The sequence below is a fragment of the Giraffa tippelskirchi genome, chromosome 12, assembly GCF_054371585.1.
Source record: "Giraffa tippelskirchi isolate mGirTip1 chromosome 12, T2T-mGirTip1v1.2.pri, whole genome shotgun sequence".
Taxonomy (NCBI): domain Eukaryota; kingdom Metazoa; phylum Chordata; class Mammalia; order Artiodactyla; family Giraffidae; genus Giraffa; species Giraffa tippelskirchi.
The window spans coordinates 60,511,004-60,538,083 of record NC_137286.1 but is presented as its reverse complement, the minus strand read 5'-3'; the positions used below and the strand labels follow the sequence as shown (position 1 = coordinate 60,538,083).

The following is a 27,080-nucleotide window of genomic DNA, read 5'->3' as shown; positions in this document are numbered from 1 at the left end:
TCTCCGATGCTTGTGGGAGAAAAACTCCCCGGCCTCACAAGGTGGACGGGCAGGGTGAGCGGACCGCAGAGATGCCCAGAGCCTCGGTCGCCACCGTCGCCCCTGGGTCCCCGGCCTTCCCCCGCCGCGATCGCACTCATCTCCCGCGGCCCTGCCGCGGAAGGTCGCCCGCAGAGGCCGCCAGGAGACGGTGGGTTCCATCCCGGACTCGGGAGGGCGACGGCGCCCGGGAGCCCCGCGCAGCCAGGCCGTCCGGGCCGCGCCTCCGCGCCGCGCCGCATTCACACTCACCCCGCGCACACGCGCGCCCGCGCGGCTGCTCCCGCTCGAAGGCAGGGGCTTCTCTAAGGGCGGAGGAATCGTGCGGACGTCTCGGCGTCTCTTCCTTTCGCGGCTTTCGCCCGCTCCCCCGGTCCGGGCGCCGGCCCCCGGGGTCGGGGTGCCCCGCCCGGGCGCCCCCCCCCCAAGCCCCTCAGCCCGAGGGCGCGGCGGGAGACGCAGGGCCGTGCGCCGGGGAAGGCGGGGGAGACGCTTCCCGCGCGGGGCCTGGGCGGCGGGGCCGGGACTCCGCGCCGGCCGCGGCCGGGCAGCGCTTACCTGCGGGGCGGCGGCGGGCAGGGCCGCGGGCGTCTGGGGCGCGGGGCTGCGCAAGGCCGGGCGGGCGGCGGCGCTCGGGGCCGGGCCGCCCCTCAGCCCTCCTCCGCCGAGGCTCCGGCCGCGCGCCGGGGGCCGGGCCGGGCCGGACTCACTTCCTCAATCCTGAGCGGGGCGGGCGGCGCGCGGGGCGCGCGGGGAGAGGGGCGGCCGCCGAGAGGCCTCCGCACAGCGCGCGCGGGAAGCTCCTGCGCTCGCCCGCCGGCTTCCCTCACCGAGACCCCGGAGGCCACGGGGCCAGCGCCGGGTGTCCTCCAGGTCTGGGGCCCCTGCCCTCCGGCAGGGCAGTCGCAGCGGCGAGATTGGTCGGTTCTCGGTGCAGCCCAGCTTTCCCTGCCCCTCTGTTCCGCTCAGCAGCGAGATCCGCTGGTGAACTCCGGACTCGTCCATGGAGGCAGTAAATACCAAAAAGACAGCAATGTTCGTTTGTGTACAACTCTTTATACAGCAGACTAGACGTATGTAGTGTAAAACTTGAATAGTTTGCAAACCTCACCCCTTCCACCACATGGATTTACTAAATTACGGATACATACAAAGATACCACTGGTGAATCATTTTAAATTGGGTTTATTTTGGGGGTGGCGGTGGTAGATAAACCTGGTGGAGTGTAGGCAATTTATATTTCAACCTAATAAAAAGATGTAGCCGCAATCAAGACCATTATCCAAAGGCATGTCATAATGATGTACGACCATGCGGGCAGGCAGGCTTTAGATTGGGCTCCACGTGCCCACCCGGGAAAGAGAAGACTTCTTCGGAAAAAGCGGATGGTTCTGCACCCTGGTGGAGAAGGCACTGGCACCCCACTCCAGTACTGTTGCCTGGAAAATCCCATGGACGGAGGAGCCTGGTGGGCTACAGTCCATGGGGTCGCTAAGAGTCGGGCACGACTGAGCGACTTCACTTTCACTTTTCCCGTTCATGCACTGGAGAAGGAAATGGCACCCCACTACAGTATTCTTGCCTGGAGAATCCCAGGGACGGCGGAGCCTGGTGGGTTGCCGTCTATGGGGTCGCACAGAGTTGGACACGACTGAAGCGACTTAGCAGCAGCAGCAGCTGCACCCTGGCAGGACCTGCGCACCTCAGGCTCCTCCCGTGTAGGGCTATGACTGGAACATTCCCAGGGTTTATCCCATGGCTCAGAGACAAATCGCCAGCACCCTCACAGCCGGTTCACAAAAGCCGCTCAGCGGCAGCCGGCTCCCGCCTCCACGACCTCGCAAACACTGAGTGGTGACCACGTGGACGAGTTCCTTGGGTCTCTGTTCGAAGAGGGGACCACGGGGCAGCTGAGTTTCGTGCCCGAGAGGCTGCCCCCGCCGGCTCTCCCGGACCACACGCCCCTCCAAAAGGGAGGGTGCAGTTTTGCAATCCTGCCTTCACCACCGCGGTTCCAATTCCAGTATGCGAAAGGCGGCAGTATGGTCGCTACCGAAAAGTCCCTGATAATTTGCAGGGCGTGGCGTCCACGGTGCAGAGTGAGCCTGGCGATCGCGGCGCGGCGCCCACCCCCACCCCGAGGCGTCCGGTCCTGCCATCTAGCGGGACCGCGAGGAAGCGCGCGCCGCGTGACCGGCGGGCCAGGGGGCAGACGTGGCCCACCAGGGTGAGGACAAGCCCGTTTTAAATGAGCTTGCCATCCGCTTAAAAGTGTGTCCACGATAGAAAGCACTCGTCACATGGGTGGCCTGTTTCGAGCTGGTTGTATCCCAGCATTTAAGCTTATCCTTGGCATGCGTTACCCACAGGTTTGCGTGAGGCGATTGTTACAGGTCAGTTAAGATTACTTTATGCTTCTTAACCCCCACTGACCAACGTCTCACGTTGGAATGCTGATAAAGAATCCACCTGCAGTGCGGGATTCCTGAGTTCTATCTCTGGGTGGGGAAGATCCCCTGGAGAAGGGAACGGCTACCCACTCCAGTATTCTGGCCTGGAGAAAAAGAGTCGGACATGACTGAGTGACTTTCATTTTCACTTTCTAAGTTTTATCCGAAGTAGGTAATGGAGGCGGGGAAGGGCTTCCCTGGTGACTCAGATGGTAAAGAATCCGCCTGCAATGCGGGATTCCTGAGTTCTATCCCTGGGTGGGGAAGATCTCCTGGAGAAGGGAGTATTCTGGCCTGGAGAATTCCATGGACTATATAGTCCATGGGGTTGCAAAGAGTCGGACAGGACCAAGAGACTTTCACTTTCAGGGTGGAGTCAATTGGAAGCTACCTCCCTGACCTACCCTTTCTGCCTTCTGAAGGTGTGGTAGTTTTTTTTTTTCTTTAATTGGATGATAATTGCTTTACAACATTGGGTTGATTTCTGCCACACATCAACATGCAGCAGCTGTATACACACCCCCCCTCCCTCTTGAACCTCCGACCCCATTCCACCCCTCTAGGTGGTCACAGAGCAAAGGGTCTGAGCTCCCTGCATCATATAGCAAATTCCCACTGGCTGTTCATTTTACCTATGTGAAGTATATGTTTCAATGCTGCTCCCTCAATTCCTTCCTTTCCCTGCTGTGTCCACAGTCTGCTCCCTTTGGGTCTCCTTTGCTGCCCTACAAACAGGTTCATCAGCACCGGGCTTCTTGTTGTTGTCCGGTGCTCAGTCGTGTCTGATTCTTTGTGAGCCCGTGGACTGCAGCACAGCAAGCGTCCCTGTCCATCCCCAACTCCCGGAGTTTACTCAAACTCTGTGGAGTCGGTGATGCCATCCAACCATTTTGTCCTCTGTCGTCCCCATCTCCTCCTGCCTTCAACCTTCCCCAGCATCCTTCCCACCATCCTTCTAGATTTCCTATATATGCATTAATATATGATATTTGTTTTTCTCTTTCTGACTTACTTCACTCTGTATAATAGGCCCTTGGTTTCTACTCACCTCCCTTCAGCTGGGTATTCAGTTTCTACTGATATTTCTCCTGGGACACTTAAAAAATGCCCCTTGTTATCAGTCTTCAAGCTCAAGACAGGCTAGGAGCAAGAACTTTAAAAGGGCTCAGCCCGCCATCGGGAGAAGCTCTGGTGTTTCAAAGGGTCCACTTTCAGAGAATGTGCCAACTTACTGTCTCCACCCCCACAGGCACCCAAGGGCATGTGTGTACACACACATGCACACACAAACACCCCAGCCAGTATATGTCCTCAAAATGGTTCCTGTCATAGTAAACCTTCACGTTAAACCAAATGAAGGAAATGCTGTTTTCCTTAAATTTTCTGCTCACATTTCGGTTGGGAAATGGAGGTTTCTAAATGCATTCAAGCATACACAAGTGCATAAATTAAGATGGATCTTATCCAAGGCTCCCTCAAGTTTTCTTTGAAAGGGTGGAGCTTTGCCTCTCCATGACAAAACAAAATGGACTCAAAATGAGAGGCATGGTTGAGCACGGTGGACCTAACCAAGTACAGAAATGTTCTTCACCCCACCTCAGTGTCAGTGTACGAGTCAGTGATTGAGGCTTACTGGTCTGAAGCCTTAGAAACTCTGAGTAATTTAAACACAAACACAGAGATCCTCATAGAGAAAAGTGACAAAAATGAATGCTTGTGCACACAGTTGCAGATACAGTGTTTCCCTAAGTCCCCAAGCAACCTTCCCCACATTTTTCACACTCACATCCTCATCACTTTATGATAAAAAGGGAGTCAGTAAGCTCAAATGACAGCTTTAACTTCACCAACTAAGATGCAGAGCCTCTGAGGCCAAGCTTGCTGCCTTATCCACCCTCCAAAACCGTAAAAGTGAGTTTCACACTCAAGCTAAGCACAGGACTTGATTGATTGAGCAAATGTAATTTTATCCTTAAGTGATTGAAACCACTTTATTGTAAGTCACTTTGTACCAAAGTTCTAAGAGAAAGAAAGGTCAGTCACAGAATTAAAATGGGTCTTCTGGTGTTTAAATGAAAAAACATAGTTTTTTTCAAATATCTGATTTTATTTTTAGTTATTGCATTGTTGGACACAATCTACAATTAGGGTCAGAATTCCCAGGCCAATAGATTTTTTTAAACCATACCACAGGAGTAAACCTTAAAAGAAGTAAAGTCTAATACTATATAGATTTCCATTTCTAAATACAGTATATTACAGAAGGTTAAATACATCACCTCTGTTTACTTACAACTATAAAAAGATACATTAACTCTACCAATTATAAATAATGTAGCATCATATTAAAGGCATTATTGTACAATGAAAGAATAAGAACCCTCTAATGTATTACTATCAAGGTTAGTGTCTTTAGTTACTCGAGATAAAATCCTGAAAATTCAGCATATGAAGTCAAATCCTGATTTAACAAGTAACTGGTAGTCTAAGTGATGTGTTGTTAATTGATTGAGAGAAGGTGAATTGCATATTGCATATTTCCAACAGGAACGATAACCTCACTTCACATAAGACTTTCTCTATACATAACACTGGTTTTGACATAGACCTCCATTTTATTATTCTCCCCCCTAACTTAATTCTCAAACATAACTTAATTCTCAAACATAAGCACCATTAGAAAAGTACAAGTTAGTAATAGTAAAAGTATCTGAATAACACGATTGCAGTTTGGTTTTGTTTTTTTAAAGCTCTGTGGGACACTTTCAGTTTTCCAAGTTGAAACCTGGAATTGCATATCCTTTGGATACCCAAAGAGGAAAAGAAAACTTTTCAACCTGTCAGTGCAGTGTTCAAGCCACCCTAGTAGCAGACCCAGTTCCTCCATGAAGTTCAGATGTTATTTGTTAATTAATCACTAATCAATATCAAAACAGGGCTTTGATAAACCAGGGCTGTATTACCACAGCGGTCCTTTCATTTGTATGTCTTACTCATCTAAAATGCTGATAACCCATTTGGAGAAAATGAAATCTACGTAGGCTTATCATAAATCATTAATGCAAGTGGTAGAAATGCCTAACTGGGAAAAGCAAATTATGGCTTTAATTAGTAAAATGTGGGGCTTAATGATCCTAGAATCTGTACTGTCAGAGCACTGGGTCTTAAGCAGTGATGGTGACACTCGTGACATTTCCTGCCTTGATTAAGGTAGACCATGACATGCGTTAGATAAGCTCTTAAGGTGGTTGATTTGGTCATATTCCAAAGGCTGTATTGGTTTAAGCTGAGCCCTATGGTCAATGTCAAGATGCAGTCCTTGAAGACCATTCACACCAGGGCCTTCAGGACCCTTCCATGGTACTTGCTTCCCCAAAGTTCCCCACATCAGATTCTCCCAACCTTGTTTTTTAAAAATTGTTTTAAAAAACTTAGTACTATTCCTTCCTACTGAGGAGTTGGAGGGGCTTGTTCCGTGGGCAGGTAATCATGAGGAACCTGCAGGTACAGAGTTCTGTTTGCAGAACATAAAGGGAATTATTTTTTCCAAATCCTTACTGGAGTTAGAGTCAACAAAGCATTTTTAAGTGACATTTTGATACTTCAAATACCATTTCCTGTTGACAGTGCCCTGAACCTCCTCACCGTCCCAGGGATCTGGTGGAAAGCAGAAAACAGAGATGGCCCTGAGTCCCAAACCCAGGCAGGACTGCAATTTCACACACAACATTTCTGTCAATAGAGAACGAATGTAAGAGGAAAACAAAAATCGTTCAAATCCAGTAGATTTAAAGTCTCCAGAAGAAAGCATCCCAGGAAGGTCAGAATGTAGGTTTTTCTTCGGTTAGTTAGATCGGCCACATTCAGTTGTCATATGTTTGTAGAAGGAACCTGCTTCTCCTTCAGGGATCCTTGTCATCAAGTTTGATGGTGACAGTTTTCACTTCTGTGTATTCAGCCAGCGCATATTCACCTCTGTGATCACAGAAAAGAGTGAGATATAAAATGGGGAGGCACTTAGCCACTCTACGTGAACTTTGTTCTAATGCTTCAAAGGCGAGTACTTTGTTGAGCAGTCTGCAGCCTGTGCAAAAGGCAAAAAAATGAGGATTTAATAGAGACTAAAGGTTGTAAGACCATCAGTAAGTTTAAGTACCTGGATGTGAAACTGAAGGTTAAATATCAAGTTTTGTGTGTGTGTGTGTGTGTGATGCTTTTGAAATATTCAGGATTAAGGATTTACCTTCAAAGGATGAAGGGGATTTAAAACAAAGTGGTGAATTCCCTGGATGGGGGGTGGGCGGTGAGCAGAGAGAGCCTGTGCGCTGAGGGATGGGCAAGCTGAGGAGTAGATGGATAACTTCTGCAGATTTTTAACTTCTGTGGGCAATTTGGAGCCTCTGGAAGAGACAAGAGAGGCAGAGGCCCGAAGCTATTGACTGGGCTGTGTCCAGAGCATCCGTGAGAGGCAGGGCTAGGAAGGACCTGGAGCTGGTCTTGAGTACATCTGGGGACCAGCTGTAAGAATGGGGCCCAGGGAGGGGCATGGACATTAGCAAGGAGTGGACATGAGGGAGTCCACGGCCTTTGAGTCCATGTTTCTGATACGTGTCCCTTCCTTAAGTCTTGCAGAGCCCTGTGACCTGACTCAGGCACCATGAATCATGCTTAGGGCCCCTTCCCAGAATTGAGAGGTGGCTTTGGATCGATTTAAAAGTCTCTGCAACCCTTGCTCTGCCATTATGTAAATAAGAATGTGTACCTGTTCAGGAAAAGAGGTAGGTGTTGAGGGGGCTACTGAGGCTCTGCCGCTAGAAACACTCGAGACAGAATCCCATCTCATCCCTTAGACCAATGCTTTTCAAAGTGTGGCTTCCTGACCAACAGCATCAGCCTCACCTCAGAACTTGCTAGAAATGCAGAGGTTCAGGCCTTCCAGACCTACCGTGGGAGGCAGAATAATGCCCGCCTCAAGGTGCCCACATCACAAGTCACTGAAGCTTCGAAACTATCATATGACAAAGGGGAATTAGGGTTGCAGATGGAAGTAAAATTGCTAGCTAGCGGACTTTAAAATAGGGAGTGTATCCTGAATTATCTGGGTGGACCCACAGTAATCACAAGGACCCTTGAAGGAGGAAGAGGGAGACCGAAGAGATTCAGAGGACGGTGAAACTACAGAACAGCTTCAAAGAAATGCAGCACCACTGGCTTTGAAATGAAGGAAGGGGCTGCCAGCCAAGGAATATGGGAGGGAGGCCCTAGGAGCTGGAGAAGGCAAGGAAATAGATTCTGTCCCCAGAGTCTCCAGAAAGGAATGTAGCCCTGCAGACATCTTGATTTTAGCTAAGGGAGAGCATGTCAGATTTTCAGCCTTCAGGACCATAAGATAATAAATTCATGTTGTTTACCAAAAATTTTGTGATTATTTATTGTAGCAGCAATAGAAAATTACTACATCTATTGAACATAGGAGTGGGACCCAGAAATCTGTGTTTTAACAGCCAGAGGATTAACAAGTCACTGGATTCTGATGCAGCTCAAGTTGGACAACTACAGGCTTGGATCTATGCAGTCTGGGCAAGTTTTTTGCCTTCACTGAGCCTCAATATTATCATCTGTAAAATGCAAATATCATCACCTCCTTAGAATTGATTCAAATAGAACAAGTTTACCTACTATGTGCTAGATAAAAAGTAAATGGTAGAAAGTAATATTATTATTTTATTGCTAATGTGTCATTGAGATTCTTTGGTAGTGTCCTAAAACCAAATTCAAGGGCCCATGCTAATAGGTGAATTATTTTGTAATTCTTTTCTAAACACAACAAAACATAGAAGCCATATACAGAATGTTAAATCCAACTTTTGCAGAGCAGAAAACTCCATTAAAAGCCCAAAGGCAAATTATAAACTGGAAAAAATTACATTTACAACACTGTGAGAAACAGAGTGCTGTTTTCCCTAAAGCATAAAGAACTCTTACAAACCAATTTTTAAAAAATTGAAAAATCAACAAAAGATACGAATAGTCAGTTTGCAGAAAAAAAAAAAATAAAGATTACCAATAGGTGTTATTAAGGTGCTAAATCCCTTACCATTAAAGAAATGCAAACCAACAGAGTGAGGGGCCCATTTTTCACGTGCTGGATACCCGATTTGGGGAATTTCTTCTGAAAACAATTTCCCACAAGTGCATAAGGACTGATGCACAAGGAAGAACATCAGCAGGTTTGAGGCAGCAAAACTCCTTGGAAATAGCACCAAAGTGAGTCATAGGAGACCGCCAATGATTAACACAGCATAGCCAAAGCCCATTCTTAACAGCACATGTATTTTCCTCTCAAGTCATTTGAAAACAGAAAAAAACATACATGTTTACATCCATTGTATGCATAGAAAATGTACAAAACCTTTAAATATGAGCACATAGTGTTATAGTGTAAAAATTCAAAGTAGCTAATTTGTCAGCTTCATAAAGAAAAGCAAACCAAGTGAAGAAATCATGTTGAACTAGCACGTAACTAGAAAGTCCAATATGAAATCACTCCTGTAAGACTAAGTGTGTGAATCACTTCACTCTTTTTATTCCTGCACTCACTGCCCTGCTCAAGTTTTTGTCACTTTTATTTGATCCACTGTGGCATTTCCTAAATGGCTTCTCACCCAGTTGTGACCACCTTGGGGCTCAAGGCCATCCCTAAGCCCAGTCTTTCTGCCATTGGACCTCACAGAACATTGAGGTGTTGGTACTGCTGACTATATAGAGTTCACTGCTGTGTGCTCAGCACCTAGCATGTGCCTGGGGCATCAAAGGCGCTCAGTAAATATATGCCAGTGAACAAAGAACAAGTCCACAAAAGGAACAAAAATGGATGGAACAGTGGTTACTTCTAACAAAAGGGATTGAGGGTCAAGGGAGGGAATCCTTGACCTTCCACGTGTCTCTACAGCGTGGATTTTTTTTTTTTCCTTACTGTATTGCAAAGCAAAACAAAGAACTAAGAAAAACACCCAGGAGGAGGAGAAACTGCAGGCTTCGTTCCCAGATCTGCACAGGGAGAGATGTGAGGGGCCTGTGGGTGGGCGGCGGAGAGCCAGCCAAGCCAGGAGCCTGGGGATGGGGAAAACCATGGAATTCACCGCATGGGGCTTCACATGGAAAAGGGGAACTTACTGCAATGGCAATGTGAAGACATTAATTAGAGACAACGGAAAATGGAGATTGGTTTTCGAGCCAGTTTCTGGGCTCCTTGTGGATTATGTTTAAGTACATTGTCAAAAGCTTTGGGAAAAATATATGCCAAGGGTCAAAAAAACAGACGTCCACAAAAGTCCCAGTTGCAGCTAATCAGCCGGGTGATACAGGGACTGGGTGCAGGGGGTCCTCCTCGGGTCCTTCTGCAGCGGACAGGCAGAACCATGGAGGAGGGGGGAGATGCGGGCCAGGAAAGCAGGCAGCGGACAGAGGGTAGGAGTCAGCTGCCTAGGGGTCAGGTGGGTCCCACACCCCCTTCTTGCAGCTCTGACATCTAGGGACATCTGCTTCGGGGACTGAAGTGTTTGTGGTGGGCAGAGGCTGTGCCTGGCCCCTAGAGGAGGGCCTTGGGGGGACTGGCTGAGGCCGCAGCACAGAGGAGACAGATGAAGGGAGCCCAGGGTAGCAAGGCCCTGCGGTGTGCGGGGTTTAAGAGTTCACCCCCAGGGACTTCCCTGGTGGTTCAGGGATAGAAAGAAGCCACCTGTCCAGGCAGGAGGCGTGGGTTGGATCCCGGATCGAGGAAGATCCCGCATGCCACAGAGTGACCAAGCCCAAGCACCACACCATGGAGCCTGTGCTCTAGAACCGCAATCACCGAAGCGCGTGTGCCCCAGAGACCCGAGCCCCACAAGAGAAGCCACGGCAGGCAGAAGCCCACACAGCGCAATGAAGAGTCGCTCCCGCCAGCTGCCGCTAGAGAGAAGCCCCTGCAGCGGTGAAGACCCATCACAGCCAAAGAATACGCGAGTACACAAGTAAATCACAAAGAGTCCAGTCCCAACTTTGTCACTTACTGGCAGTGTGACCTGGGGAAGGCCCAGGACTTCCCTGAGTTTTCTCATCCGAAAACAGGGACGGCAGCAGGGCCCACCTGCAACGGACTGCACGTGTGTGTCTTCCTGAAATTCTCCAGCTGAAGCCCCAACCCTTCATGTGAAGGAATCAGGAGGTGGGGCCTTTAATCTTGGGCCCGACACAGGAGATCACAGCCTAGGCCAATGGAGCGGAGCCTCCCAAAGGGCAAGACAGAAGGAAACCTCGAAGGAGCACGCAGCGTGACAGGCTGGGAGGCTCGGCATGTTGCAGGACCCCTCTAGGGAAACGCCCGAGACCCGAGGGTCTGTCCTGAGACCTTGCTAGTGTGCAGAAGGGCCACATCCTGACCGCGGAGGGGGCCCACCCTCCCTGCCACGGGCTTTCCCAGCCCTGCCCTGTCCTCAGGCAGAGGTTCAAGCACCTGCTGCACAGCTGCACGTGGGCTGGGTGCTGGGGGGTCGGTCCTGGGGTATGAGGATGCATGGGGCAGCGGGGAGAGGAGAGAAGACGGGGGGCCAGCCCAGCCCAGGGGGAAAGGACCACCAGTCCCCGGGTACAGCTGACCCAGGCTGGCACACACGAGCACAGGGCATGCTCTGGACCGAGCACCCGCCACTCCCCTGCGGACCTAGTGACTCTTCCGTCCGCCCTGCGGACAGGCGTGCAGTGACAGAAACACTTACAGTTCTCTGCCGTTCCCCGACATTTTGAAGCCACCAAACGGAGCCTGCGCATAGATGGCATTGTAGCAGTTGATCCTGGAAAGAGAAGAGAGAGATGCTTGTGGTCACCGGGAGAGGACCCGGCCGGCCCTTGAGTGCTGCAGGCATTGGGCGCCGGGCGCAGAGCATTGCTGAAGCGATGGTTTGTGTCCAGATTTTGTATCAGGAAAGCCGTGTTTTCAATCTCTGCCTTCTGGCTCTCACCACCAGAAACTAAAATTTGAATATCGTGAAGTATAAATCTTCTCACTGGGGTAGGAAGGAAATGACAAGAGGAGAAAAAGACAGAGCTGAATTTTGGTGAGGGAATAAGAAATAGCTCTGAAATGACACAGGACTGATTTCAAAGTTCTCCTGCTTCTTGGCCTCCAATTCACGTTTATCTTCTAAGATTATCTTTAAAATGAGGATAGTGTAATCAGCGGACGAAAGACAGACTTTCATCCATCCATACTTTGCACAAGAATGTGTGCTGCTCTTAGAATAAAAAGGGGAGGTCCAGCACAGTGGTCAGGAGCACAGGCATCGGAGCTGAATGGCTGACCTGAGCTCGGCTCTGCCGTGTGCTGGCTGTGTGACCCCGGGCAAGTCCACAGTCTCTCTGTGTCCCGATCCCCTCATCTGTGACATGGGGATGATGACAACATCCCACTCAGAAGGTGGTCACAAGGAGGGAGCAACGTGCCCAGACCGCTTGTGGTGCATAATGCAGGACGAAACGCTCTCTGCTAACAGAAGGGTGAGGAAACCAGCTGGCCGGCAGCTCGGGGGCTGAGCACTCACACTCTACTTACCAGATAGTCCCAGACTCTAACGCGGAAGCCAGCTTCAGTGCTTTATCGAGGTTTTTTGTGAACACAGCTGCCGTGAGTCCGTATTCAAGGCTATTTGCTCTTTTGATCACTTCTTCAATATTTTTGAACTTCAGTATTGGCTGCACTGGTCCAAAAATCTATGATTAATTGGAATGATGGCAATGAGAGGCTGCAGGAGTGAAGCATGTGTGCCCTGAGCAGGCACCTCCTTCACTTACACTCCTTTCACACACCCAAAGTGCTCACACCCATGGGAAAGGATGACTGAGCACACCCAAGCATCTTTTTAGCTGTGCAATGGTTGGAATCTGAAGGAAAAGACTGAACTAAACAAAAATAAAAAATCACCACCAAAATAATATGTTAGGTGGAAGCTCTCTCACTGTGGTCAGGGTTCTAGGAGTCCCAGCCTCAGAGGAGCCTCTGCGTGCTAGACGCACAGACAGCTCTGAAAGTCATCCCTGGAAAGTCACGGTGAAGGGTGTTTGCAGGCACAGAATGTGGGCCCTGGCCTCTCTGTGCTGTGTTTTCTACCAAGGAAGATGCCCTAAAATGTTTCCCTAATAATTCCCAGGGGACGGAATGAGGCCGTGTTCCTCACCATCTGCAACACAGCAAATGAAAGGAAAGAGTTGAACGTTCAGAGGTCATTTTGAAAGGAGCCCGTAACCGATTCAGTGCTCAGCACCACAGCCCAGGAGGACAGTGTCAGCCTGCCAAAACACCTCCCCTGGTACCCAAGGAGCTTGTCTCATGGAGGTTAAACAGCTGAGTCTCAGGCCATCACGGTACAGTTAGTAACCCCTAAAAAACCTCAAGGAGAGTGTGTATAAAAGGCTCATACCCGCAACTCTGGCAGCGATTCCTTCTTTCACGTGCCTCCAAAATGCCACAGCCTGGGGTCCGAGTGCCTGGGACCCAGGTGGGAACTAGGTCCAGCTAGCTGAACAGTGGCCCCAAAAGACAGTGTTACACTCTTAGGGGAGTTACCTCAATTTCCACCACTTCCAAGGGTGCCCATGATGGAAAACTTCTAAGAGACTTCTAGCCAGGACAGGTTTTCAAAATGAACAGTTGCCATTTAAGTTGGGTCTGGGGGAAGTGAATGCAGCTTTGGGCCCTGAATCCATGGCTCAGTTTCCGGTAAGAGCACAGGGTGCAATGGTTCTCCACCCCCAGCTAATCTGAGGTCACGTCAGAACACGGAAGAGGGGCTGTTGTTCCCAGAGAGGATGAGCAAGGCATGGAAATGGGGGTTAGGACAAGCTCTACAAAGAGCTCAGGGGTCCCAGGGCAGGACAACTGCCCAGAGGACTCCAGAGGAGACGGCAAAGACTGCAGGAGAAAGGAGAATGCTCCCTTCTCAAAGGCTTTGGGGACCCCTCGGCCCTGGAGAAGGCTCTTTTTGAAAGGCCCAGCCCCTTTCCCCACCTCCCGGGCCCCAGCTCAGCACAGGACATGGTTTTCCTTGCAGCTCCCGACCTCCTCTTTGGCAATCCGCATGGTGTCCGTAACTTCTGAGAAGACAGTGGGTTTGATGAAGAGCCCCCTGTCTTCCATGGTGGAGCCCCCACATTCCAGCTTGGCTCCCTCCTTCTTTCCGCTCTCAATCAGATCGAGGATTTTGTCGAACTGCTTCTGGTCAATCTGCAAAACAGAGAGAGGTAAGCTTGGCTTTCTGGATGGTGGCTGCCAGCTTATGTGTCCAACAGCCTCCTATGTGGTGGCTGACCTCATTATGTTCTAGCCAAGACACAATTCATGGACCAGATGTGCTTGTATGCAAACGTTCCTCCAATGCACAAATCTAGGTTCTCTGGGGCAGGGGAGAGATGGGCTGTTCTCATCCTCTCCAGGTATGAGCTTATTCATACATCTGACCCTCTCCATGGGTGCTGTGTGCTTAGTCGCTCAGTCATGTCTGACTCTTTTGCGACCCCCTGGACTGTAGCTTGCCAGGCTCCCTTGTCCATGGGACTTTCCAGGCAAGAATACTGGAGTGGGTTGTCATTTCCTTCTCCAGGGGATCTTCCCAACCCAGGGATCGAACCCACATCTCCTGTGTTTCCTTCACTGCAGGCGGATTCTCTACCCGCTTAGCCAGCAGGGAAGCCGTACTCTTAAGCAAATCCATGGGTGAAACAAGATCTGAAGTGGTCATATTCTTTGTTCTAACTCTTGCATCTTTCTAGGGTTGTCAGATTTAGCAAATAAAACCACAGGATACCCAATTAAATTTGAATTCCTAAAAAAACAAATGATTTTTAAAGTATAAGCAAATCCCAAACAATATTTGGGAGATACTTATGCTAAAAATGTATCCACTGTTTATCTGAACTGGGTTGTTATTGCTTAGTCGCTGAGTTGTGTCTGAATGTTTGTGACCCCATGGACTGCAGCACGCCGGGCTTCCCTGTCCATCACCACCTCCCGGAGTTTGCTCAAACTATGTGCACTGAGTCGGTGATGCCATCCAATCATCATCCTCTGTCGTCCCCTTCTTCTCCTGCCCTCAATCTTTCCCAGCATCAGGGTATTTTTCAATGAGTCATCTCTTTGCATCAGGTGGCCAAATACTGGAGCTTCAGCTTCAGCATTTGAACTAGCTGCCATGTATTTTACCTGGCAAAACTGCATACTGCTCCTAGGGCACCACAGATCAGAGTATAACACTTACTGGAATTCTCCATCCACAGGGCAGGGAAGTGAGAAATAACGCTGACAACCTTACTCATCACCCATGGACACAGAATAGAGGCTCAAGGGGGTAGAGAGGCTGCTCCTGGTTGGTGGGGAGCCAGCTCATCAGAAGAGCTCCACTTGATGCCACTTTGTTTAGTGGGTCTCCTGGGCTGGAGTGTATCCTATAAATATCTAGCTTGTGGATGCTATATCCAACCAGCTGGCAAAGGGCACCTCTCTGGGAGACTCAAGGTGGGGAAGTGCTCTCCCCACTCAAAATGGTCCTTCTTCCCAAGTCCATGGGAACCCTGTTCTTACCATGACTCTGTTGGAAATCCCCTTCTCTCTGGCTGGGAAGACAGAGCTTTGTTAGACAAGTTTGCTGTAGCTGTGACTTTCAGGTAAAAAAGCAGCTCAACTTAAGCAATATGAATGAAAAAATAAGCAAACCTATGAAGAAAGGGAAAGATAAATCCATCTAAATGCAGAGTTCCAAAGAATAGCAAGGAGAGATAAGAAAGCCTTCCTAAGTGATCAATGCAAAGAAATAGAGGAAAACAATAGAATAGGAAAGACTAGAGATCTCTTCAAGAAAATTAGAGATACCAAGGGAATACTTCATGCAAAGATGGGCTCAATAAAGGACAGAAATGGTAGGGACCTAACAGAAGCAGAAGAGATTAAGAAGAGGAGGCAAGAATACACAGAAGAACTGTACAAAAAAGATCATAATGACCCAGATAACCATGATGGTCTGATCACTCACCTAGAGCCAGACATCCTGGAGTCCGAAGTCAAGTGGGCCTTAGGAAGTATCACTATGAACAAAGCTAGTGGAGGTGATGGAATTCCAGCTGAGCTATTTCAAATCCTCAAAGATGATGCTGTGAAAGTGCTGCATTCAATATGCCAGAAAATATGGAAAACTCAGCAGTGGCCACAGGACTGGAAAAGGTCAGTTTTCATTCCAATCCCAAAGAATGTTCAAACTACCTCACAATTGCACTCATCTCACATGCTAGAAAAGCAATGCTCAAATTCTCCAAGTGAGGCTTCCACAGTATGTGAACTGAGAACTTCCAGATGTTCAAGCTGGATTTAGAGAAGGCAGAGGAACAAGAGATCAAATTGCCAACGTCTGTTGGATCCTCGAAAAAGCAAGAGAATTAAAAAAAAAAAAATCTACGTCTGCTTCATTGACTACTCTAAAGCCTTTAACTGTGTGGATCACAACAAACTGTGCAAAATTCTTCAAGAGATGGGAATACCAGACTACCTGACCTGCCTCCTGAGAAATCTGTATGCAGGTCAGGAAGCAACAGTTAGAACTGACATGGAACAGACTGGTTCCAAATTGGGAAAGCAATACATCAAAGCTGTATATTGTCACCCTGCTTATTTAACTTCTATCCTGAGTACATCATGTGAAATGCTGGGATGGATAAAGCACAAGCTGGAATCAAGATTGTCGGGAGAAATATCAATAACCTCAGATATGTAGATGACACCACCCTTATGGCAGAAAGTGAAGAGGAACTAAAGAGCCTTTTGATGAAAGTGAAAGAAGAGAGTGAAAAAGCTGGCTTAAAACTCAACATTCAAAAAACTAAGACCATGGCATCCGCTCCCATCACTTCATGGCAAACAGATGGGGAAACAATGTGACAAGAGTGACAGACTTTATTTTCTTGGCTCCAAACTCACTGAAGATGGTGATTGCAGCCATGAAACTAAAAGATGCTTACTCCTTAGAAGAAAAGCTATGACAAACCCAGAATACATATTAAAAAGCAGAGACGCTACTTTACCAACAAAGGTCCGTCTAGTCAAAGCTATGGTTTTTCCAGTAGTCACATATGGATGTGAGAGTTGGACCATAAAGAAAGCTGAGCACTAAAATATTGATGCTTTTGAACTGTGGTGCTGGAGAAGACTCTCGAGAGTCCCTTGGGCAGCAAGGAGATCCAACCAGTTAGTCCTAAAGGAAATCGGTCCTGAATATTCACTGGAAGGACCAATACTGAAATTGAAACTCTAATACTTTGGGCACCTGATGTGAATAACTGACTCCTTGGAAAAGACCCTGATGTTTGGAAAGATTGAAGGCAGGAGGAGAAGGGGATGACAGAGGATGAGATGGTTGGATGGCATCACCGACTTGATGGACATGACTTTGAGCAAGCTCTGGGAGTTGGTGACGGACAGGGGAGGCCTGGAGAGCTGCAGTCCATGGGGTCGCAAAGAGTTGGACATGACTGAGTGACTGAACTGAACTGAATGGTGCATTTGGATGACTCTGTCCCTGAGGCACAGACTGGCTTTCTTTGAAAGAGTGGGCACAAACCATGGAAGCCCCCTTACCAGTCATCTCATGAAATGTGGATTCAGTGTTAAAATACCAATATGATCCATACCTTACACTTTGTACTAGGATAGATTCCAAATAGATCAAAGACTTAATCATGAAAGATGAAGTCATAAAAAGTTTTAAAAATCTCTCAGGTGGGAGAACGCCTTGGTAAAACAGGAGTACTGATGGCCTTTCTATGACTTGAAATCCAGAAGCCAAAAAGGAAAGATTAATAATTTTGAGTAAGTAAAAAAAGGAAGGCAAAAGCATCATAAGCAAAGTCAAAGGGCAAAACAACAAACTGGAAAAATTGACAAGTCACATAATAGATAGAGCTAATCTCTCTAGGATGTAAAGAATTCTTATAAGTGATGAAAAATGATCAGCAGTACAAGGGAAAAATATACAAAGCACATGCATGGTTGATAGAAAAGGAAACATAAATGACCTTTAAACATAATACTAATATGTTCCTCTTTACTTGTTATAAGAGATATGCTATGCTGTATGCTGTGCTGTGCTTAGTCGCTCAGTCGTGTCTGACTCTTTGTGACCCCATGGGCTGTAGCCCACCAGGCTCCTCTGTCCATGGGATTCTCCAGGCCAGAATACTGGAGTGGGTTGCCATGCCCTCCTCCAGGGGATCTTCCCACCCCAGGGATTGAACCCAGGTCTCCCGCATCGCAGGCGAATTCTTTACCAGCTGAGCTACCCGGGAAGCCCATAAGAGATAATATATGTACATTAAAAACAAATGAGACATCATTTTTAACTATCAGATGGGCAAAACTCCATACATATTCTGTTAGTAAGGCTGGAGAAACAGGCAGGCTCATACAGGGTTGGTAGGAGCATGAGCTGGTTCACCCTTTTGGAAGGTAAATTGGCAATGCTTATAGAATTACAAATGTGCTCTCAAGCAGCAATCCCACTTGGGCAATTCGTCCTGTGGATTTCCTTGCACGTGTGTAGAATGACAGACTCTGGTACTGTACATGATCGCACACACCCACATACTTATCAGTACGTGTTTCTAAAATTCTGTTGGATTCATACAGTGGAATTGTATGTACTTGTAGAAAAGAACAAGGCAGGTTCCCATGGTTTGGTATGGTACAGAAAGCTTCAAATTTCTTGCTAGGGGATAAAAACCAAGGTGCAAAACAGTATTGTGTACAGGTATTTGGGGTAAAAACAAGGGAAACCAGAATTCATATCACGTTCTTGTATACATATTCAATTTTGCTTGTATATACAAAAATTCTGGAGCATTTTCATCTAAGAACTAAGTACACAGGATACCCATGGAGGGAAGAGTAATAACCACGTCTATGAATGAACGGAAGGGAGCTTTCTCACTATTGACCTCTATTCTGGCTTTTGACCATGTGTATGCGTATGTGTGTTCAGTCGCTCAGGTATGTCTGACTCTTCGCGATCCCAAGGACTGTAGCCCGCCAGGCTCCTCTGTCCATGAGACTTTCCAGGCAAGAATGCTGGAGTGGGTTGCCATTTCCTCCTCCGGGGGATCTTCCTGACCCAGGGATAGAATCCGTGTTTCCTGTGTCTCTTGCATTGGCAGGCGGATTCTTTTGCACTCCGCCACCTGGTAAGCCCCTCCATGTCTGTACTGCCATCTCAAGAAGTAATTCAAATCACAATGGGTCTGGTAATCGGGTAATTTCTCTCTGGGTGAACCAAGTCTTTGGTTAAAAGCCAGGATTGCTTTCGCCTCCTCTTTGGAGACCAAGAGGTTTGTGGGGCTTCATCAAACTACAGACCTTCAGTGGCCGCTGACCATGTTCCGCCTCCAAGACCATCTATCCTGCAGCCAGCACTGGGTCTCCATGGAAACTCTACCCATCCAGATTTGACTCTCCCTGGTGAGTCTGGGTGAACATGTTGTTTAAATCTAATAATCCTCCATGAGTGTCAGCTGCTGCCTCACAGTGCAGGAGAAGAACCTGCTACAAAGTGAGGGCTGTGCCAGGGCACTGCACCAGAGACGGAGAAGTAGGGCCCAAGGGTAGTTTAAGCAGTGAGTAGCTCTGCTGAGAGGAGAGGGTGGAGAGGACTTGGGACCCTGCCCTGCATCAAGTGGCCAGTGAGTCCACGCATTCTTTGCTCGGTTGCCAAATAAACCTGAATAATTTTGGAGCATGCCGGCTGCCTGCAGTGGACCCTGAGCTGGTCAGCTGGTTGTTTTACTGGCATGAGATAGACAGGACTATTTAGACAGTTGTAAATCCTCTCAGAGTAAAATCTTATTAACGTAGATGAAAAAGCACTTTAGGAGAAAAAAAAAAAAACACCCAACAACATCCCTAAATAATATGCTGAAGTTAGACGGCTTAAGGGAGTTTTCAAAAGGACTTTCAGCAGTAGCATCAAAAGCACTGATGAAATCAACACCACCCTGCTCTCTTGGAAGAGATTTCTATATCTGGCTTCGGAAGTCAAGCCTGAACCCTTGGAAAGAGACTTATGAATAATGATGGGGTAAAAGGGATTCCTTAGGATCGGTGAGCTCACATATTTCCCACGGATTCTGGATTAGCTTTACAATCACAGCAGATTCGATAATGACTTGTGGCCACGTCTGTACTCACACCTGAAATCCAACCATGGCCGCTGGACTTTGCGTCACTGGCTATTCCTGGGTTTGGGGTTGAGGCCTGAAAGGAAGTGGAGATGCTTCTCTCCACCAGGGTCACGTGGCACCAGGGCCACAGCATGTGGGCTGGGCCAAGGCAGAGGTGGGCACTGTGGCCAGACACACACCTTTTCCACGTGGTCCTCCCCCGCCCCAGCCAAGACGTCCCCCCAAGGACGGTCAAGCAAGACCTAACGGATGTGGCTTGAAGTCATGTGTATTCACTTCTACCCAGCTTAGAGAGCCTGCTGTTTAATGCCCCTCCCCTTAAAGCATAGAAACTTATTAGATGCCTAGAAATTTCCTTAACATTCATCAATTACTCTGTCTTCCAGATGAGGAAACTGAGGTTTGGAAGGAGCTTGTGGTTTTCATAAAATTCCAGAGCCAAACTTGTCCCCAGTTCCATGGCTCCCCGTGGAAACACGTGGGGCCAACGCAGTGGGTAAGTAGCCAGCTCCCGGGACAGACACAGATGGGTGAGGCCTGACATGTGATTTGAAACTTCCTGGCTGAAGCAGGACTTTGGCTATAAGCAAAGTGGGTTGCTGTTGAGCTCCATTTCAATAATTCATGGGACGGTTAGGCTGCCCTCTTTTAAATATTTATCCGTCTGCTGCCCTGCATAATTAGAAAGTGATACAGGATGTGCCCTCTTACTGAGGTTATTAAACCTTGGGGTTATGATCATTTTCATCCTGTTGTTAGCTTCGCAAACCAGGCCGCCAGAGACATGTTCCTGCTGTTCGGAGATGTATCCCGATCCTCTGAGCCCTTTCCGCTGGGATTCTGATGGTCACCTTGTCCTGTAACGCACATGGGCTCGGAGACCGCTAGGCTGAGGCCTCTGACTCCACCTGCACTCTGCTGCCTTTCAGCCAGGCTTCCGACTCGCTTCTGCAGAGAGGCCAGCCAAGCCAGCAGCCTCTGCCTGAGGTTCTCTCCTGGGGACACCGCGGTTCAGAGAAGAGGTGTCTCTGGCTGGAGGGTGCAGGCACACGGGCTTCTGAACCGGGAGTGCCTCCCTTCTGCCAAGGCCCAGAGCTCAGTATTCCCTGCTGTGAAGAGTCCAGTCTCTGTGCATCCACTCCGATTTCATAACCCTACCAAGGCCTGACGGGACTGAACTGTCGGTCAGCATCTGAACAAAAGCCCTCAGTGGACAGGCAAGCGGGTAAGGGAGCCCTTGCTTCAACAGGGACCCTAAAGCCCCAGAGCAGCAGAGTTGTGTAGGGCCAGAGGCCTGTTTGCTTAACCCCCCAATCTGCACTTGAAATGAGATGCCTCGGTTACCTGGGGCCCCTGTTCGGTCCTGACGTCAAAGGGATCTCCAACCGGCCGCTTCTTGGCATACTCCACGCTCCGCCTGACAAACTCGTCATAGACCTGCTCCTCCACGAACACCCTGGAGGCGGCCGTGCAGCACTGGCCTTGGTTGAAGAACACTCCCTGATGGGCGCACTCCACCGCCAAGTTCACTGCAGGGAGGGGCGGCGAGGGGAGAGGAAGCGATTAAGTCGTTAGGGCTGGACAGCTGCAGCTCTAATTGCCCACATGGGAAAACAGGCCTCGGGATGGCTGCGGTGCAGAAATTAATTTTGCTCAGCGTTTCCCAAAAGCAGAGGATGGGAATGGGGGTTTTCGGTTCCACGGAGTTCGGGGTTAAATAGGTCCCTGACCACTGGACATCTCAGCGTCTTTCCTGCACTAATGAGCACGGAGACTGTTCATATCCCATCTCCCTTGCCCACAGATCCCTCCCCTTCCTTTTCTGGGGACTAGTGGTCTATAAAATAACCTTTTGTAAGTACTGATGTTGACCAGCTGGTGAGAATTTTTCAAGGGGCCAAAATTTTCCACCTTGAGTGAAAAGAGGGACCTTATGAAAGTAACACAACACTATGTGTGACTTAAAAGGGTTTAAAAAAATATATTGATTCTGCCTGATGAAGGCTGGATCTGCACTGCGGAGCTATACTGAAATAAAACCAGGTACTAAAACTTAACTAGCAGGGTGCTCAGGGAGAGAGGCCACTGACATTCGCTGAGGGGCTTCTAAACCCCACCTGCCTGCCCCCCAACTTCAGGGCAGCTTCCCTTTGCCTAAAGCAGGAGCCAGTCCCCCCAGACGTGGGCGGAGTATCCACATCAGCCAGCATTGCTCTCCAGGCGGCTCTGAGGAAGGCTGCTCTTGGCTTTAAGAGCTGTCATTACCCAGCAAGGTCTTCTGTGGCAGTCACAGTGACAGCAGGACTGAATCACAAGGTTCTCGTCTCTGCCTGCACCCCACCTTCTCTTAGGCACGTTCAAACTGCCCCTCCTCCAAAACAACTCATTTACTTCCTGACAGCACCCAGAGGGGGGCAGCTGCAGTGTTGGGGGACGGTGGCGTGTTACTGTTGATACGACGCCCGGGATGCCAGTTCTGTCGGGATTTAATTTTGTGGACTGGCACTGCCCAGCCGAGGAACAGGAGATGGGTGTTTATGACCCTTGTCAAGCCAGCACTCAGACAGGAGTCCCGCGTTTCTGCTGCAGAGTTCCTGGTTGGGAGGGAAGAGAGTGAGCTAACGGGCAGGAGGGGTGCCCGGATTTGGAGTTGCAAGAGGGTAAAGCAGGAGTCCTGCTCTCTGAGACTGGAGTTTCAAGCTCCAAATGTGGGTCACAGCGGGGCAGCAGCTAGGACTGCCCCACGTGGCTTCACAGACCGTTAGCAACACTGGTCCTACTTCCGTAGGAAGCAGCAAACCAGGCGAAAACGAGCAGTCGGTCCTCACACCCAGCTCCCCTTCCTTCGGTGGTGCTCGAGTCCCCACCCAGTCCTCTCTCCCGCCTGGGCGCCCACTGCCAGGAGAACTGATACCAGTGATTTACACCTGGGCCAGAAACCACGCTAGGGCCACTTCTTCTCGGGGAAGTGTGCAATGCCAGTCTTATCTGAGTATGGAACGGGAAGCTCTGGACTGCTTGAAAGGCATCCCAGGCACCAGTGGGCAGGTCGGGGAGGTGCTCATCAAGGCAAAGGCGTTTTAGTGTACTCGGGAAATCACACCTTTGGGCAGCTGACCCTGCCAGCAGGTCAGTGACGGCCCGAGGTGGCCCTTTCTTCCCTCTTCTGGACATGGCAACCCAGAATACTGCTTATTTTAATATTATATCATGAGACACAAGCTGCTGGACAGGCTGGCATTCCCAGGGAAGAGGCGGTCAAGGGAAAGACAGCACCCAGGCCAGCAGGATACTTCTGAGGGCCCCTGCCATGGGCCTCTGATTTGTCAGGTTTGAGACAAAGAAGAAAGGAACTCTGCAAGTCCTCGAGAGCCGGCAAGCACTGCAGGAAGCTCTGAGCTGGAAGGCAGAGTGATGGATGCCTGTGGGGGTGCCCGTCCTCCCCTCCTGGCCTCCCCCCGGCCCCACACAGGGGGCTCCGAAGAAGACCCAGACCCACTTGTCACGGCCCCAGCTCTGCAAGGACAGGGAAGGAAAACTCAGCCTTGAAGGGCAGAAAGAGGTGGCCCCTCTGGCTACCACATAAAACATGCCCTCCTCCAGGGCGGCTTTCCACCACCAGTGAAGCTGGCCTTTGGGTCTCCGTCTGCCTGTTATTTACGGTGGGACGACCCGAGGTGGAGAAACATCCCCGCGACGCGTGTGCCTGTTTTTCTCGATTGGTTCTGACTCAGGCAAGGAAGTGAGGAGAAAGCTGTGGACCGAGCGAAGCCTCTGACTCACGGTCGGCATCAGCACACACGATGCAGGGGTTTTTCCCGCCAAGCTCCAGCGTCACCCTCTTCAGGTTGCTGTGGGAGGCTGCCTCCTTAACCAGCTTCCCAACCTTCAGGATAAAAACCAGACAGAGGAAGCCTCAGACAGAGCTGAAGTGGCGGGACGATCCGTGCAGGCCCTGGGCCGCGGTGCTGCCACCTCCCTCCCCGGGACCCGACCGTGACCCGGCTGGAATCCCGGCTCTGAGCGGCTCCCCGCAGGGGTGGGCCGGGAGCCTCGCAGGCCCGTGGCTCACCCACGGCCACACATGGCGAGCGGCGGAGCTGACCTCACCTGCCGCCTGCCGCCAGCAGCAGGCCGGTCTCGCCCGAGGGACCGAGGGGCGGCCGCTGTGTGCGGTCCTTTGGTCTAATCTGAGGGACCTCCGAGGGTTAGAGAAATGGGGGACCTGATCTTCAGGACGGGAAGGTGCCCATCGTCTGGAAACGCCCCTCACGACCGAGGGCCCCAGGGGCAGGGAGAGAACGGCTTCCCCGTGAAGCAACCGTGGGACCACTCTCCAAACGGTGAGGTCCTAGCTCCCATGTGTGCCCATCACCCCCACACCGCTGCAGGTGGGCTCGGCCCAGAGCAGCGCCTCGTCTTGGGACCCCCGGCTCAGAACCGGCAGACTCAGAGACCAGGGCGCCCGCGGGGGTCTCGGGCCAGACAGCCAGCAGGAGGCGGAGCTGGGCTCCCCCAGGGCTGAGGGGAGAGTGCCAGCATGAAGCAGGGCGCTCAGAGCCGGTGCCCAGGGACAACCCAGAGGGATGGGATGGGGAGGGCGGTGGGAGGGGGGTTTGGGACGGGGGACACAGGTACAGCCGTGTTGGAATCATGTCAATGTATGGAAAAACCCACAATATTGAAAAGTGATTAGCCTCCAATTAAAATAAATAAATAAACTAAGAAAAATAAAACTCGGCCAGTTCCTGGGCGGTGGCCTGAAAGAATTGTGGAGTAGATCCAGGCAACAACAGACAAGGGCTGTCCTCGGGGAGAGCAGCCTCAGCGGGCGGCCTCGGTGGGGTGCACCCCTGTTAGGGAGACGCCTGCCAGCTGAGTACCCGCAGGGTCACAGAAGGGACCGCATTCTGGGTATGAGGCCGCTGCCTGGGGACAGCCCCCCAGAAGTCCCCATGGGTAGCCCCACGGTCCACCCCATGGTCCCGAGAGGGCAGCGGGGTCAGGGACGCTCCCACTGCAGGTGAGAAGAGGGGAGACCCAGGAGCCCCTGCGGGGGGCCCTCTCTGCCACCACCTCTAATCCCCACTGCAGAGGCCCCTCTCTGCCGCCACCCCTCATCCCTCACTGTGGAGGGCCCTCTCTGCCCCCACCCCTCATTTCCCACTGCGGGAGGCCCTCTCTGCCCCCACCCCTCATCCCCACTGGCCGGGGGCCCTCTCTGACCTCACCCCTCATCTCCCACTGCAGGGGCCCCTCTCTGCCCCCACCCCTCGTCTCCCACTGCGGGGGCCCCTCTCTGCCCCCACCCCTCATCCCCACTGCGGGGGCCCCTCTCTGCCCCCACCCCTCATCTCCCACTGCGGGGGCTCCTCTCTGCCCCCACCCCTCATCCCCACTGCGGGGGGCCCCTCTCTGCCCCTACCCCTCATCCCCACTGCGGGGGGCCCTCTCTGACCCCACCCCTCATCCCCACTAAGGGGGGCCCTCTCTGCCACCACCCCTCATCCCCACTAAGGGGGCCCCTCTCTGCCCCCACCCCTCATCCCTCACTGTGGGGGGCCCTCTCTGACCTCACCCCTCATCCCCCACTGCGGGGGCCCCTCTCTGCCCCCACCCCTCATCCCCACTGCAGGGGGCCCTCTCTGCCCCCACCCCTCATCCCCACTAAGGGGGACCCTCTCTGCCACTACCCCTCATCCCCACTGCGGGGGCCCCTCTCTGCCCCCACCCCTCATCCCTCACTGTGGGGGGCCCTCTCTGACCTCACCCCTCATCCCCCACTGTGGGGGCCCCTCTCTGCCCCCACCCCTCATCCCCACTGCGGGGGGCCCTCTCTGACCCCACCCCTCATCCCCCGTCTTCAGGGTCCTATCCGCCAGCCACGGAACAGGGGCTGGGGACCCCTGCTGGACAACACTAGGAGAGATAGGAACGCTTATTGCCTGGGAGATTTTACCCATCTATTTTTTAAGTACAGAAGTGCTTTCTCATTAGAAATAATTCCACATATAGATGCATATAAATTAAAGGGGAAAGATTTTATCTCCCCTCACCTGTTAATGCCCCAGGACTTAGTGAGGAGGCAACAGTAAGAATTTCTTGGGATTCTTTGCAGGCAATTTCTATTTCTCTACACACACCTTTTTACTAATGGTGTACATATATATATACACACATATATAGTAGTGTTAGTCACTCAGTCGTGTGTGACTCTTTGTGACCCCGTGGACTGTAGCCTCACCAGCCTCTTCCATCCACAGAATTCTCCAGGCAAGAATATGGGAGTGGGTTGCCGTTTCCTTCTCCAATACATACGTACATATATATATAAGTATATGGTATGTACTTTCCTGCAGTTTACTATTTGTGTGTGTGCTTCAGCAATAGATCATGGCCCACCTTTCCTTATTGTAATGGCTGTAAAACATCATATAGTATAGATACAATATAATGGAAAGTATGTCCTCAGATGCTCATGAAAATAGTAGTTGCTAAGCAGCTACTTCAAAATGGAATTTCTGAATCAAAAGTTGACACTTTCAAATGTGTGATCAGTACTACAATATTGCCAGTCACCCTAGGCTTATTTTTTTTAACCTTGATTATGATGTTTATTTTATGGCTATTTCACATTTTTATCTTATGTAACAGTATTTTCTTCTGAGGCGTCTGAATAAATAAATTAGATATTTATTTAGTTTGGAAACTGGATCAGTAACTTTTTTTTTTACTATTGCTATGTACTAAAATGGGGTCAGATTTAGCATGGGGATGCATCACAGTTTAGCCTCTAAAGGAAAAATTCCCAGCAACAGCCACTGGGCCCCGCCCTGGCTGGTAAGGAGTTACCTCTGTGGACCCAGTGAAGGCTATCTTGTTGATCTGAGGGTGAGAAGAAATTGCTGCTCCCACTGTGGGCCCAAATCCCGGCACGATGTTCACCACGCCTGGAGGGAATCCCACCTGGGAGGAAAGCGAGATGGTGTTCAGTGGAGGAGGTGGAGAGAGGCATGGCTGGGCAAGGTCCCTGAGCAGAGTGGCAGCCTCACCCGGAAGCTTGGGCCCGGGGCCGACAGCCTCTCCAGGACCAGACCCAGTCAGCCAGAGAGTGGGCGGGACCGGGGTGAGGCCTATACCCTCTTCCTGGTGGCCTGCCTACCCCAAAGGGCTTCGGAACAAAACGGCAGTGCGCCTTTGTGGCAGAGCACCCTTCTGTGTGTGTCTGCATGGACCTGTGTGTGTGTGTGTGTGTGTGTGTATGAGTGTGAGTGAGTCCGTATGGGTCTCTCTGTGTGTCTGTCTGTGTGTTGAGGGAACAGGGATACTTTGGTCACAGCTCCC

The 27,080-nt window shown here is 50.5% G+C and overlaps 2 protein-coding genes across 7 annotated transcripts in view; both read right to left on the bottom strand.

Moving 5' to 3' along the window:
• LRRK1 (leucine rich repeat kinase 1) overlaps positions 1 to 731 on the bottom strand; it is a 134,091-nt gene extending 133,360 nt beyond the window's left edge. For all 3 annotated transcript variants that reach the window (XM_081551385.1, XM_081551386.1, XM_081551387.1), the window contains exon 1: positions 598 to 731. The gene's annotated coding sequence lies outside the window, so the exon portion shown is untranslated. The remainder of the gene's footprint in view (positions 1 to 597) is intronic.
• Positions 732 to 4,575: 3,844 nt separating this feature from the next.
• The window catches only part of ALDH1A3 (aldehyde dehydrogenase 1 family member A3), a 38,872-nt gene continuing 16,367 nt past the window's right edge, over positions 4,576 to 27,080 (bottom strand). For 2 of the 4 annotated variants that reach the window (XM_081551970.1, XM_081551972.1), the window contains 7 exons: positions 26,589 to 26,702; positions 23,520 to 23,622; positions 21,081 to 21,265; positions 13,585 to 13,749; positions 12,082 to 12,239; positions 11,249 to 11,323; positions 4,576 to 6,464 (listed from right to left, as the gene is read on the bottom strand). In XM_081551970.1, coding sequence (XP_081408096.1) covers positions 6,392 to 6,464; positions 11,249 to 11,323; positions 12,082 to 12,239; positions 13,585 to 13,749; positions 21,081 to 21,265; positions 23,520 to 23,622; positions 26,589 to 26,702 — 873 coding nt within the window. In that variant the 3' untranslated portion in view covers positions 4,576 to 6,391. Of the gene's footprint in view, positions 6,465 to 11,248; positions 11,324 to 12,081; positions 12,240 to 12,946; positions 13,750 to 21,080; positions 21,266 to 23,519; positions 23,623 to 26,588; positions 26,703 to 27,080 lie in introns of all 4 variants that reach the window. The other 2 variants (XR_014071840.1, XM_081551971.1) reach the window with 2 other exon arrangements.